Source organism: Scyliorhinus canicula, chromosome 15 (assembly GCF_902713615.1).
Source record: "Scyliorhinus canicula chromosome 15, sScyCan1.1, whole genome shotgun sequence".
NCBI classification, from domain to species: Eukaryota; Metazoa; Chordata; class Chondrichthyes; order Carcharhiniformes; family Scyliorhinidae; genus Scyliorhinus; species Scyliorhinus canicula.
This window is the reverse complement of record NC_052160.1, coordinates 27,882,600-27,896,030: the sequence shown is the minus strand read 5'-3', so window position 1 is coordinate 27,896,030 and position 13,431 is coordinate 27,882,600. Positions and strand designations below refer to the sequence as shown.

General features: G+C 47.3%; 1 protein-coding gene across 1 annotated transcript in view; it reads left to right on the top strand.

Moving 5' to 3' along the window:
- Window positions 1-13,431, top strand: part of coro7 (coronin 7) — a 177,975-nt gene that overhangs the window by 52,233 nt on the left and 112,311 nt on the right. The window contains exons 9-10 of the mRNA XM_038820896.1: window positions 6,351-6,437; window positions 9,320-9,402. Of these exons, the coding sequence (XP_038676824.1) occupies window positions 6,351-6,437; window positions 9,320-9,402 (170 nt within the window). The remainder of the gene's footprint in view (window positions 1-6,350; window positions 6,438-9,319; window positions 9,403-13,431) is intronic.

The window sequence follows — 13,431 nt, the reverse complement described above, 5'->3', positions numbered from 1 at the left end:
CAGGTCAGGTGCTGAGTGAGGACTGCGGCTGTCATGATCACAGAACACACATGATAAATGTTTCGGAAAAGCTCTTGCTTATTGCAGTGCAGTTTTACCAGATGCCTGAATGTTTACCTTTGGCAGCAGCCCCTGAGTAAACTACGCCTAACTATCTGCTCTAGTGTCGCAGGAGGCAGAGATCTCATGGTTAATAATATGTAAATCTGGATTTTTCTCATTATATTGGCCAAGCCCTTGCAAGAGCTCTCTGTGCAACCCCAATTCTGGGCTGACATTGCACAGAGCACAGACTCCTTGGCCCGGAAGCGTTGTCATGGAAATCACTGAGGGAAACAGGCTTGGCTAGCCTTGGAATGTGTGGTATTTTGGGTAGTGCTGGATACAAGAGCTCCCTATATAAACAGTCATCATTCTGGCTGTGCTGGAGCTCCTGCCCCAGGACATTCCTTATAATGGAGTTGTTACTTCAGCCCTGGTGATCAGTCAGCCTGCTTAGGCCTTAATTCTAATCTGTGCCATTAGTATGTTCCATAGAGATCTGCCACATCTCACTCACTCAGTCTGTTTTTGCAACCTCTGAATAACAACTCCCATGTGCTTGTGTGTTTGTGACCTGTCTCGCCTTTAACTGCTTCAGTCATTTTGGGTATCCTGAGATTCCACAAAGTCTTGGGAGTGGAGATTGAAATACAGAAGAATTAATGTTTTGAGTGCAAAGGTGGCCAGATTTCCCACCTCCGCAAGGGCTGCTGGCACTGTCTGAATTTGGGACTCTCTCCCTCTTTGCCTTGCACAGGATCTTGTGATCTCCTGAGCTGGTTGTGGTGATATGCATCACTCTAGATACACAAGGGGTTAATGTAAGTACACTTAAACTAGCTAGACACTAGAGGGAGCACCAAAGACATGACACACAGACGCAACCAATAGGTCAATAAGATAGGACACGACCAATGGGCATTCACGATACACACAGAGATGACACTACCACAGGGGGCATTACACCAACCCATATGGACACAGCACACATGATCTTCCTCTTTCCAGTGGAGACACTCCGAGTACAGACACAGGGTTGATTCAACATCACACCCACCACCTGGATTGTAGCAGACTGGTTTGTCAGTCTGAGTAGCTATAGAAGGATTAACAGTAGTGGCGAACCCGAGTAGGAGAATTGTAAATAGTTCAATAAACGTGTTGAAGTTATCTCCACGTCTGAACCTTCCTTTGTCAGAGTGAACATCAAGGAAGCCGCTTGTGCTACGCCAAGAGCATAACAAGACACTGGTTTCGATCACCTGATGGGGCCAAAGGGAGAGTGTCCAGAGTTGTCTTTCCTTTACTGACCCTGGATTTTCTCCTGTGAGGAGACTGACAGACAGGGAGAGGGGAGGGAGGGTGGACCACTCTCTTCAGCTGCCTGTCAGTATGTTTATAAGATGGGTTGGAGTCAGTGAGAGTCAAGCCACCTAAAGTTGAACACCGATTTCCAGGTGCTGCTGTTGACAAGAGTCCAGGCCTATTAGATGGGCCCAACCGAATCAAAAGGCTTTTGTGTAGTTTAATTATGTGGATAATGGCAGATATTGAGTGAAGTGGGAGGACAGCAGGTTGTTGTTGCACTCTCTCGGAGGCAGGCCAAAGTTGATATTTTTCCATCTCTGCTGTATTAGTTTAAAGTGACTAGAAGCTGTGCAGCTATTAAATCAGTGCATTCACGGTCAGGGTTAGCTGTAACAGTGGGCAGTGCGGCAGCATAGTGGTTAGCACTATGGCTTCACAGCGCCAGAGTCCCAGGTTCGATTCCCGGCTTGGGTCACTGTCTGTGCGGAGTCTGCACGTTCTCGTGGGTTTCCTCCAGGTGGTCTGGTTTCCTCCTACATGTCCCAAAAGATGTGCTGTTAGGTGAATTGGACATTCTGAATTCTCCCTCTGCGTACCCGAACAGGCGCCGGAATGTGGCGACTAGGGGCTTTTCTCAGTCACTTAATGTAAACCTACTTGTGACGATAAAGATTATTATTAAAGAAAGAGTCCTTAACTTGCTAATAGTTTGATTATGAATATACGAATTAGGAGCAGGATGAGTAAACCACTCAGTCCCTCAAGCCTGTCCCGCCATTCAATAATATCGTGGCTGATCTCATTTTAACCTCAACTTCACATTCCTGCTTACCACCAATAACTTTTCACCTCCTTGCTTATCAAGAATCTATTACTTTTGCCTTAAAGATATTCAAAGACTCTGCCTCGACCACCTTTTGAGGAAGAGAATTCCAAAGTGTCTTAACCCTCTTGAGAGAGAACATTTTCCCTAATCTCGATCTTGAATGGGTGACCCTTTTAAACCATGGCCCCTAGTTCTAGATTATTCAATGAGAGTAAACATCCTTTCCACATCTGCTCTGTAACTCTCTTCAGGATCTTGTATGTTTCAATCAAGTCGCCTCTTGATCTTATCACCAGCGGATGCAAGCCTAACTTGTCCAACCTTTCCTCGTAAGACAACTTGTCCATTTCAGGTATTGACCTAGTAAACCTTCTCTGTACTGCTTCTAACACATTTACATGTTTTCCTTAAATAAGGAGACCAGTACTACGCAGTACTCCAGATGGGGTCTAACCAATGCCTTGCATAACTGAAGCATAATCTCCCCACTTTTTTATTCAATTCTCCTAGCAATAAACAATAACATTCTTTTTGCTTTGATAATTACTGCAGCATCGACATACTAACCTTTCTGATTTGTGCATAAGGCTATTCAAATCCCTCTGTATCTTAGCTCTGCAATCGCTCACCGTTTGGATAATCTGCTTTTGTATTTATCCTATCAGGACGACCTCATATTTTCCCAGTGCAACATGGTGGCCAGTGGTCAACACTGCTGCCTCATGGCGACGAGAACCTCTGTTCTATCCTGCCCCCGAGTCACTGTCCGTGTGGAATTTGTACATTCTCTCCGTGTCAATGTGGGTCCCACCCCCACAACACAAAAAGATGTGCAAGGTAGGATAATTGGCCATGCTAAATTTCCCCTTGACTGAAAAAGAAAATTGGTTACTCTAAATTTATAATAAATAAACCACATTTTCCCACATTGTACTCCATTTGCTAGATCTTTGCCCACTCGCCCAACCTATCTATAAACAACTTTAGCCTCCTTATGTCTCTTCACAACTTATTTTTGTGTCAACAGCGAATTTAGCAACCATATCATTCAAATCCGTTATGAATTGTAAAGAGTTGAGGTCAAACACAGATCCACGAGGCACCATTTGTCGCATTCTGCCAGCCAGAAAATGACCCATGCCTACTGTTTCCTATTAGCTAGCCAATCTTTTATTCATGCCATCATGAGCAGAGATGGCATCATGAGCACTTATTTTCCTCGATAACCGTGGGTGAGGAACGTTATCGAATGTTTTCAGAAAATCTAAGTACAGTACATCTACTGGTTTCCCACAGCACCTGTTACTATTTCAAAGAACTCCAAAGAATTTCCCTTTCACAAAACCGTGTTAATTCTGCCAGATTACCTTGAATTTATCTAAGTGCTCTGTTAGAATTTCTTGCTCCTAACATTTTTCTATGACTGATAAGCTAACTGGCCTATAGTTTCCTGCTTTCTATCTCCCTCCCTTTTCAAATGAATAGCTAATTGCTTGAGTTTCTTTCAATTCCTGATTTACAACCATTTCTGGTCTGTTACTTGTATCCTCTGTAGTGAAGGCTGATTCAAAATACCAGTTCAATTAATTTGCCATCTCCATATTTTCCATTCGTAACTCCCCAGACTCACTTTCTATTGGACTAACGCTCACTTTAACACTTTTCTTTTTAAAATATTTGTAGAAACTTACTAACTGTCTTTCTATTTCTAGCTAGCTTTCTCTCGTACTCCAATTTTTCGCACCTTATTAATCTTTTAATCATTCTTTGCTGTTCCTTATGTTCTTTTTTAAATTAAAAAAAATAAATTTAGAGTACCCAATTCATTTTTTCCAATTAAGGGGCAATTTAGTGTGGCCAATCCACCTAGCTTGCACATCTTTGGGTTGTGAGGGCGAAACTGACGCAAACACTGGGAGAATGTGCAAACTCCACCTGGACAGTGACCCAGAGCAGGGATCGAACCTGGGACCTTGGTGCCGTGAGGCCACAGTGCTAATCCACTGTGCCACCGTGCTGCCCCCTATTCCTTATTTTCTATCCAATCTTTCCTGCCACTCATCTTTGTGCAATTAAATGCTTTTTCTTTAAGTTTGATACTGTCTTTAACTTTTTTAGTTGGCCATAGATGCTAGAGATGGCATGGTGGCACAGTGGTTAGCACTGTTGCCTCTTAGTGCTAGGGGCCGGGGTTCAATTCCAGCCTTGGGTGACTGTCTGTGTGGAGTTTGCACGTTCTCCCCATGTCTGCATGGGTTTCCACCAGGTGCTCAAAGATGTGCAGGTTAGGTGGATTGGTCATGTTAAATTGCCCCAAAAGGTAAGGTGGGGTTATGGGGATAGGACGGGGGAGTGTGCTTAGTTAGGGTGCTGTTTCGGAGGGTCTGTGCATACTTGATGGGCTGAGTGGCCTCCTTCTTCACTGGGGATTCTATGATTCCAGATCCTCCCTTGAAATGTTTCTTTCTTGTTGGGACATATCTATTCTGTGTACTCTGAAATATCCCCTTCTGCCAGCTTAATTGCACTGGTCCCATGCTCTCATTTATATGCCCTTGTTTAAAATGCTGGTCTTAGACCCACTCTTCTCTCCCTTAAATTGAATATAAAATTCAATCATATGATCACTCCTACTCGGGGTACCTTCATCTATGAGGTGATTAGTTAATCCTATTTCATTGCACAATACCAGGTTGAGTATAGCCTTTTCCCTGGTTGTCTCCAGAACATGCTGATCTCATAGACATTTTATGAATTTGCTATCTATGCTACCTTTGCCCATCTGATTATTCTCGTCTGTGTGTAGATTAAAATCCTCCATGATAATTGCTGTACCTTTCTAATAAACTTCCATTTAATCCAATTATGGAGTACTGGGTGTGTGGTCAATATCACTAGCTTCTATTTTACTTTACTGTAATCAGGGCTTCACTGGGATAAGGAAAAATAGATATTGAACTAAAGAGGCAATGATCTGAGAGCCTGAAACCTCAGTAGGAGTGGTGGGTCTTGAGGAAGGAGAGGGAGGGCACAGAGGGGCTTGTTGTGTGCAAACTTTTCTACATTACAGCAGTGACTATACTTCAGAGACCTCATTGACTAAAGTGCTTTTGGGCATCCAGTGGTCATGAAGGGTGCTGTACGAATATTATTTCTTTCAACCCAAACAATGAAACGCAGTGAACACGGCTTTCTCAGAGGGTGGGGAGTTTGCCTGACAGTTTGTTTATCTCTCACATTCCAAGTAAAATGATCAGCCGGAACGAGCGCACTGGCCTCTCAGTGAGCAACACGCTGGCAGCGAAGGATTGGCTGTGGCAATCCTGGCCAGCTATAGTTCCTATTCTGCTTTCAGTCCTGTGAACATGTCGCCACAATACCGGCAATGCTCCTGGACCAGTAATCCAGAGGACTAGTTTTTAAATCTCCACCCAGGCAGATTGTGAATTTGAAGCCTGTTTAAAACATTAGCCAGTGAAAAGCTGATGTATAAAGTGACCGTGAAGCTGTCAGATTGCTGTAAAAAGCCATCTGGTTCAGTTGTGTTATTTGGGGAATGAAACTTGCCATCAATCTGAGCCCCACATGGTTGACTCTTAGCTGCTCTCCAAATAACCTCGCAAGTCACTGAGTTCAGAGGGACTAGGGATGGGTAACATTTGATCACCTTGCCTGTGATGCCAGATCCTGAGAATCAATTTTTAAAAATGAAGACTTGTGGGATAAAGAAAAGATCTAAATTCTGAAGGGTCTTCTCCAGCTGATTAGAATGGGAAAGGTGACAATTTTATGGGGACTTTTGCAGCCAGTTTGAGTGGGGGAAGGGCCCTGCTCTCTCCATCCAGCTGGTCTGTTTGTCTTTTCTCGGATTATCTGCCGGGCATGATCAGATTGTGTCTGCTCTGTCACAGTAAACATTTGTACAAGTGCAGATAGCAAAATGGCTGCTTTTCTTTGGCCTAGGATCAGTCAGTGTGGGCTGCGCCTGATACCGTTGGGTAATTATTGAAGACAGCAGGTAGCAGATATAGTGCAGCAGGCGTCAGCTGCATAATAGGTGGGTGGGAGGAGAGTGGAGACTGGGATGCTGGGGTCTGGGATACTGGGGAAGGACTGGAGTTGTTTCCCCAACTGTTGGGTTGAATGAGAGATTAAAATGTTCTTTCCTTTCCAGAGTGTTCAAGGCCATGACAACATCAAGGATTCCCGGCTGATCTGGCTTAATGCATCAGATATTGTCCTGTCGACTGGGTTTAGCCAGGTAACATTCACTGCTCCTGTAATGGATTCAGTACACAAGTGCCTCTCCACATAACAATGCTCTGACTGGACAGCAGCAGCTTTCTGGTTGCAAGGGATTTCACCGGTGCAATAAACTACCTCACTGCAGTCTCGCACTGTTTCATAGAATCATAGAATGCAGAGCAGAGGGTGTGCTGCAACACAGCTGGACGGGCAGTGCAGAGGGCGCGCCACTACACTGTCGGACAGGCAGTGCAGAGGGCGCACCGCAACACTGCGGAGGGCGCACTGCAACACAGCGGTACGGGCAGTGCGGAGGGCGCGCTGCAACACGGTGGGATGGGCAGTCCGGAGGGCGCGCAGCAACACAGCGGAACGGGCAGTCCGGAGGGCGTACTGCAACACAGCGGTATGGGCAGTGCGGGGCGTGCGCTGCAACACAGCGGTATGGGCAGTGCGGAGGGCGTGCCACAACACAGTGGGACGGGCAGTGCAGAGAGCGGGCCACAACACAGTGGGACGGGCAGTGCAGAGAGCGGGCCACAACACAGTGGGATGAGCAGTGCAGAGGGCGCGCTGCAACACAGCGGTACGGGCAGTGCGGAGGGCGTGCCACAACACAGTGGGACGGGCAGTGCAGAGAGCGAGCCACAACACAGTGGGATGAGCATTGCAGAGGGTGCGCTGCAACACAGCGGTACGGGCAGTGCGGAGGGCGTGCCACAACACAGTGGGACGGGCAGTGCAGAGAGCGAGCCACAACACAGTGGGATGAGCATTGCAGAGGGTGCGCTGCAACACAGCGGTACGGGCAGTGCGGAGGGCGCGCTGCAACACGGTGGGATGGGCAGTCCGGAGGGCGCGCAGCAACACAGCGGAACGGGCAGTCCGGAGGGCGTACTGCAACACAGCGGTATGGGCAGTGCGGGGCGTGCGCTGCAACACAGCGGTATGGGCAGTGCGGAGGGCGTGCCACAACACAGTGGGACGGGCAGTGCAGAGAGCGGGCCACAACACAGTGGGACGGGCAGTGCAGAGAGCGGGCCACAACACAGTGGGATGAGCAGTGCAGAGGGCGCGCTGCAACACAGCGGTACGGGCAGTGCGGAGGGCGTGCCACAACACAGTGGGACGGGCAGTGCAGAGAGCGAGCCACAACACAGTGGGATGAGCATTGCAGAGGGTGCGCTGCAACACAGCGGTACGGGCAGTGCGGAGGGCGTGCCACAACACAGTGGGACGGGCAGTGCAGAGAGCGAGCCACAACACAGTGGGATGAGCATTGCAGAGGGTGCGCTGCAACACAGCGGTACGGGCAGTGCGGAGGGCGTGCCACAACACAGTGGGACGGGCAGTGCAGAGAGCGAGCCACAACACAGTGGGATGAGCAGTGCAGACGGCACGCTGCAACACAGCGGTACGGGCAGTGCAGATGGCGCGCCGCAACAACGGTACGGGCAGTGCGGATGGCGCGCCGCAACAACGGTACGGGCAGTGCGGAGGGCGTGATGCAACACAGCAGGATGCGCATTGCGAGGGCGTGACGCAACACAGGACGGGCAGTGTGGAGGGCATGACGCAACACAGGACGGGCAGTGTGGAGGGCATGACGCAACACAGGACGGGCAGTGCGGAGGGCGCTCTGCAACACAGCGGTGTGGGCAGAGCAGAGGGCGCGCTGCAACACAGCGGTACAGGCAGTGCGGAGGGTGTGACACAACACAGGACGGGCAGTGCGAGGGCACGCCGTGACACAGCGGGACGGCAGTGTGGAGGGTGCACTGCGACACAGTGAGACGGGCAGTGCGGCTGTTAGAGGGCAATACAAAGAGCCGCTGCACTTGAGGTGCCATGTTTTGGCTGTGATGCCTAACTAAACATCCATCTGCATTCTCCGATCGATATGAGATATCCCACAAATAAGAACCGGGATGTTCTCTCCAGTGTCCAGCTGAATATATATTCCTCAGCCAACAGATTTTCTGGTCATCGTCACGATTTTGTGGGGTCCTGCTGTGTGCAGATTGCCTGTCACATTTTCTGCTGCACAACAGTGACTACACTTCCAAAAAGTACAGGCTGTGAACTGCTTTGGAATATTCGGAGGTTATGAAAAGTGTGACATAAATGGAAACTAGCCATCAAAATGCCCAGGCATGGTCTAAAGGGTCATTGAGCCTGACTGCGTAGCTCTCTTTAGCTCCGCCCATGCCCAGGAACCCCTAGTGAGGAAGCCCCAGTGACTGTTGGTACACTTGAGGCCTTCCGCCACCAATGGGTGATGTGGGGGTGGGTGGCTGCAGTATGTTAGCAACCCGGGAATGTCATTTTAATTTATTTTTTTAAGGTTGCTTTAAAGTTTTGGTTTGTTTTTGTTCGTGGTTTTGTCCCCTTCAAATGGGGTACACAATTGCTGAAGGTTTTTTCGTAAGAAGTATAAATGGAAACTCCTTCTGTTGCTGCATGTCAATCCCCAATCCTCGGCCTTACTGATCGAGTCAGCAATGATACATCTCACAACTAGCAGATAAGTTGTGTACTTGTCTATATCTTGCTTCCTATTTCCCAGCTCCTGTGTGCAGATACCATATCCTACACCCAAGTAAGCAAACTGTATGTGAACAGTGACCTTGCGCCTGCATTGTGTGACACGATTGAGGGATTTCTGGATTGAGCAGCCTGCCTGGGGAGCTGCAGGGTGGTTGAATGGGGCATGGGCTTTGTTGGCATCCAAGATCCACTCTGAAGCCAACCTCCCCTCCCCCCAGAAATCTGGAAGGATCTGTATCCAGTGTCCCTCCTCTTATCCCTGTTTGTTCAGGCAATGCTGTGGTGTGAGACACTAAGTCCCCTGCTGCTCTTGCTGGTTACTGATAGCCCCTTCTCTGTTATCACGTTCAGATGCGGGAGCGACAAGCCAGACTGTGGGACACACGCCAGTTCACCACTCCTGTCAACACTTTCACACTTGATACAGCGCAAAGGTGAGTGCCAAGACATGTATCACACGGCCTAGTCATTGTGTTATGGATGTGACCCATCAGGATGCATGTGACGTTGTTAAATTTGCACATCCTGGAGTGAGTTATATAGATGCAAAATGTTTCCCTCGCAGTTAAGAGGTCCCAGGCTCTGTCCCTGGGCTCCATCCCTGGGCCTTGCTGAGTTTGGAGGTTCCAGGCTCTGTCCCTGGGTTGTGCTGTGCTGGTGGGGTTTGGGGCTCCGTCCCTGGGCTCTGCTGAGCTGGGGATGGGGGGGTGGTTCCAGGCTCCGTCCTCGGGCCGTGCTGAGCTGGAGGTGTCCGGGCTCTGGGAGTGGCAATTGAGGGCTCAGAAATTTACCTCTGATGGATTCAGAATGCGATCAACTTCTATCCCCTTTTCCTGATCTCAATTCACTGACCCATCCCTCTTCCACTGGAAAATGTACATTGTGGGTGTCTGTTGTGGACATAGTTAGGTTATCCTGATGCTTACAGAAACTCTGTCTTTGCTCAGTAGAAATAATGGCCACTTAAGCTGCAATGAGTGGCCACGCAAAGATGTGGAATGGGGAGAGTGATTAAAAAAAAATATATATTTTGGCTTTGGTCCAGATTCATTGCAATGGCAAGATTGGAACGAGAACCATCTGAATTTGACTGTTGTAAATTAACACCTCATGTTGCTGTGGACCGATTCGAATCAGAAGCATATGACCCAACCACTGGGTTATGGTCAGAAGATTTGAGCATGGGGGCAGCACGATGGTGCAGTGCTGCCTCATGGCACCGAGGACCTGGGTTCAATCCCGGTTCCGGGTCACTGTCTGTGTGGAGTTTGCACATTCTCCCCGTGTCTGTGTGGGTCTCACCCCCACAACCCAAAAAGGTGTGCAGGCTAGGTGGTTTGGCCACTCCGAATTGCCCCTTAATTGGGAAAAAAAAATGAATTGGGTCATTTAAATTTAAAGTTGGAGACTGCATATATTTGGGACCTTTAATTAAACATGAAAACAATTTCAGTTTTTGGGTGGCGAAACGTTGAGCAGCATTAGGCTCAAACATTAGCCAGAAAACTGATCCTGGCTTAAATTATGAGAGCACCCTCGGTCTCGGCTTCTCTTCATACACAGGCCAGCACTAATTATTTTGTGTAACAGAAGCCTAAGCTTGCATAGACACACTGGTTCGAATGGTCTTTGGTGCTGTAAGACTCTCATACAAACTGACAAATAAATTCCACCACCCCCCTCTATGAAGTCCCCGGCTACAGTTTTGAATTAATTTTGCTTGTTTTTGCAGGAGTTTCAAGCCATCGTGTTTGCTTTTTTAAAAAATTCTATCAACTATAAAAATGAAAGAAATATTACATTATCTCAGCTGGTAAAACTGCACTGACAATGTGACTTGTTTATATCTTGATAATGAATATTTAGAGTGAAAACATTGATTCCCTTTGGTTTCAGACATGATAACAGCTGAATGAGAGATAGCAGCTTCAACACTAAAATTTGTTCTTGCTTTCCCTGCTCCTGTCCCCCTCCCCCACTTATCCATTCCCCTCCCTCTCTTCCTCTGTGTCCTCCTCCCTCTTTTTCTCTCTCTGTGCCCTCCTCTCTCTCTCACTCGCACTCGCAACCCCCCCCCCCCCGGCCACTTCTCCTCCACCCTGTGTTAAGTGAGTCCCAATTTACTGCCTTGGTTTGTGCGTTTTGCGAATCTTGGATAGACAAACAATGGTCCATTCCTACAGTGTGTTCTCTCACTACAGAAATAATAGGTCAGAAAAAAGGGAAAATGTCCATGCCATTCCACTGAAACCCGTAATGTTAGGTTGCTAATTACCTCTACAATAATTCAAGTGAACAGGTCTTGTGCTTGTTGGTGAATCAATCACCTTCAAATTCTGGATTAAACACAAAGGTACCGTGCACAGTTTGGCCACATTTCAAATATTTCATGTTCTTCTATGGCTCAATAAAAACAAAATAGATCTGAGTTTAAAAATCATTAGCAAACAGAGTTTTCTTTACAGAAAGGAAAGAAGTATTGGGCTCATTTCAAAAGCTTCCAATAAAATGAAAGTGTATGTAGAAATATCACACATTCAACATTCTTCGCACATTAACACTGAAATGCCTGTTGCCTCAGTTGATATTCCTTTTGTCTCTGAATCAAAAGTTTCTAATTGGGTGAGAAGTTAGACAGCAGGTCAGTCTGCCGTCTGGGACGTGCTTCAACAAGACTTCCAAATACATGATGTGTACACTTATCTCCTTGTTTTTTTTATTTGAAAGTACCCAATTCTTTTTTTATCCAGTTAAGGGGCAATTTAGCGTGGCCAATCCACCTACCCTGCACATTTGTGGGTTGTGGGTGTGAGACCGACGCAGACATGGGGAGAATGTGTAAACTCCACACAGACAGTGACCCAGGGCTGGGATTGAACCTGGGTCATCAGTGCTGTGACACAAGTGCTAACCACTGTGCTGCAGTGGCACCCTTCACCTTACTGTTTTTGACAACTTGTGCACAAAATGGCGGTCATGCTTGTCCTTCAGCGTACCACGCTGCATTTGACATGCTTTAATATGTTTTTTTTTAAATTTAGAGTACCCAATTCATTTTTTCCAATTAAGGGGCAATTTAGCGTGGCCAATCCACCTACCCTGCACATCTTTGGGTTGTGGGGGCAAAACCCACGCAGACACGGGGAGAATGTGCAAACTCCACACGGACAGTGACCCAGAGCCAGGATTGAACCTGGGACCTCGGTGCCGTGAGGCAGCAGGGCTAATCCACTGCGCCACCGTGCTGCCCTATGCTTTAATATGTTTGAGAGACTCAGTGAATGCTAATATTTCTTTATGGCATCGGAATCATGGTGTGCTTGTCACTAATCCACTGAGTGTAACCTGCTTCAGTACTGCCACTGACTGCTATATTGCAAGATCTAACTCTGCTATGTATCAGCGAAAGAAGCTAAAACAAATGGGATTGCAATTCTGTTTAAGAAGTTTCTATACTCATTTCTTCCATAAGAGAGTTTCCTCAAACACACCACAGCAAAGAATTTTTACTTGGGGAGTATTAAATGTGGAAACGTTTCCTGTTCTTCACACCTGCCTGGAGTATTCTTCAAAATTTCTAAGCAAATCCTTGAAACAACAAAATTGCAGTTCACTTCGCTTTAATTATTGACATTTTAAAAGCTCCTGTGACATTGGGAAATAGAAATCAGGTGTGCAGCCTGGGGTCAAATCAAAACCAGTTGTAATTGGACAATGACCTCTGTGTAAGCAAAAGAATGCTTCATTTCAACAACCGATTCATTTCCAGGTGTGGGACACAAAGAGCGAACATGCAGCAAAGCACAGAGTGACTATATATTGTTTAATGGTTTTTTTCCTGATATGGTGCAATTTAGCGTGGCCAGTCCACCTCTCTGCACATCTTAGAGTTGGGGTGGGGGTGAGACCGAAGCAGGCATGGGGAGAATGTGCAAACTTCGGCGGCACAGTGGTTAGCACTGCTGTCCCACGGCACTGAGGACCCGGGTTCGATCCATATGGAGTTAGCACATTCTCCCCACTGTTTGCGTAGGTCTCACCCCCACAACCCAAAGATGTGCAGGGTAGGTGGATGTGGCAGCAGTACTAATCACTGCCCTACCATGCTGCCCAGAGTGACACTGTCTAAGACCCAAGCAATGGATTTCCTTCCCTTAACCCCTCAGCCTCTCTAACTCTTCCCCTTAAAGATGCTCCTTAAACCAATCCCTTTGACTAAGCTTTTGGCGACCGTACTAATGCCTCTTCCAATGGCTTTGTGTCAGATTCTGATTGAAATGCCTACCCCTGGACAGCACAGTGGTGCAGTGGTTAGTCTTTTTCGAGAAGCACCTTGGGACACTTTGTTAATATAAGTGAAAGTGTTTGTTGTGAGTATCATGCACCCTTGTAGTCGATTGGAAATCTGCTCACCCACCAGAATTTCCCAAGTATAAAATAGCCAGAGATGATTGCCCAGTTGT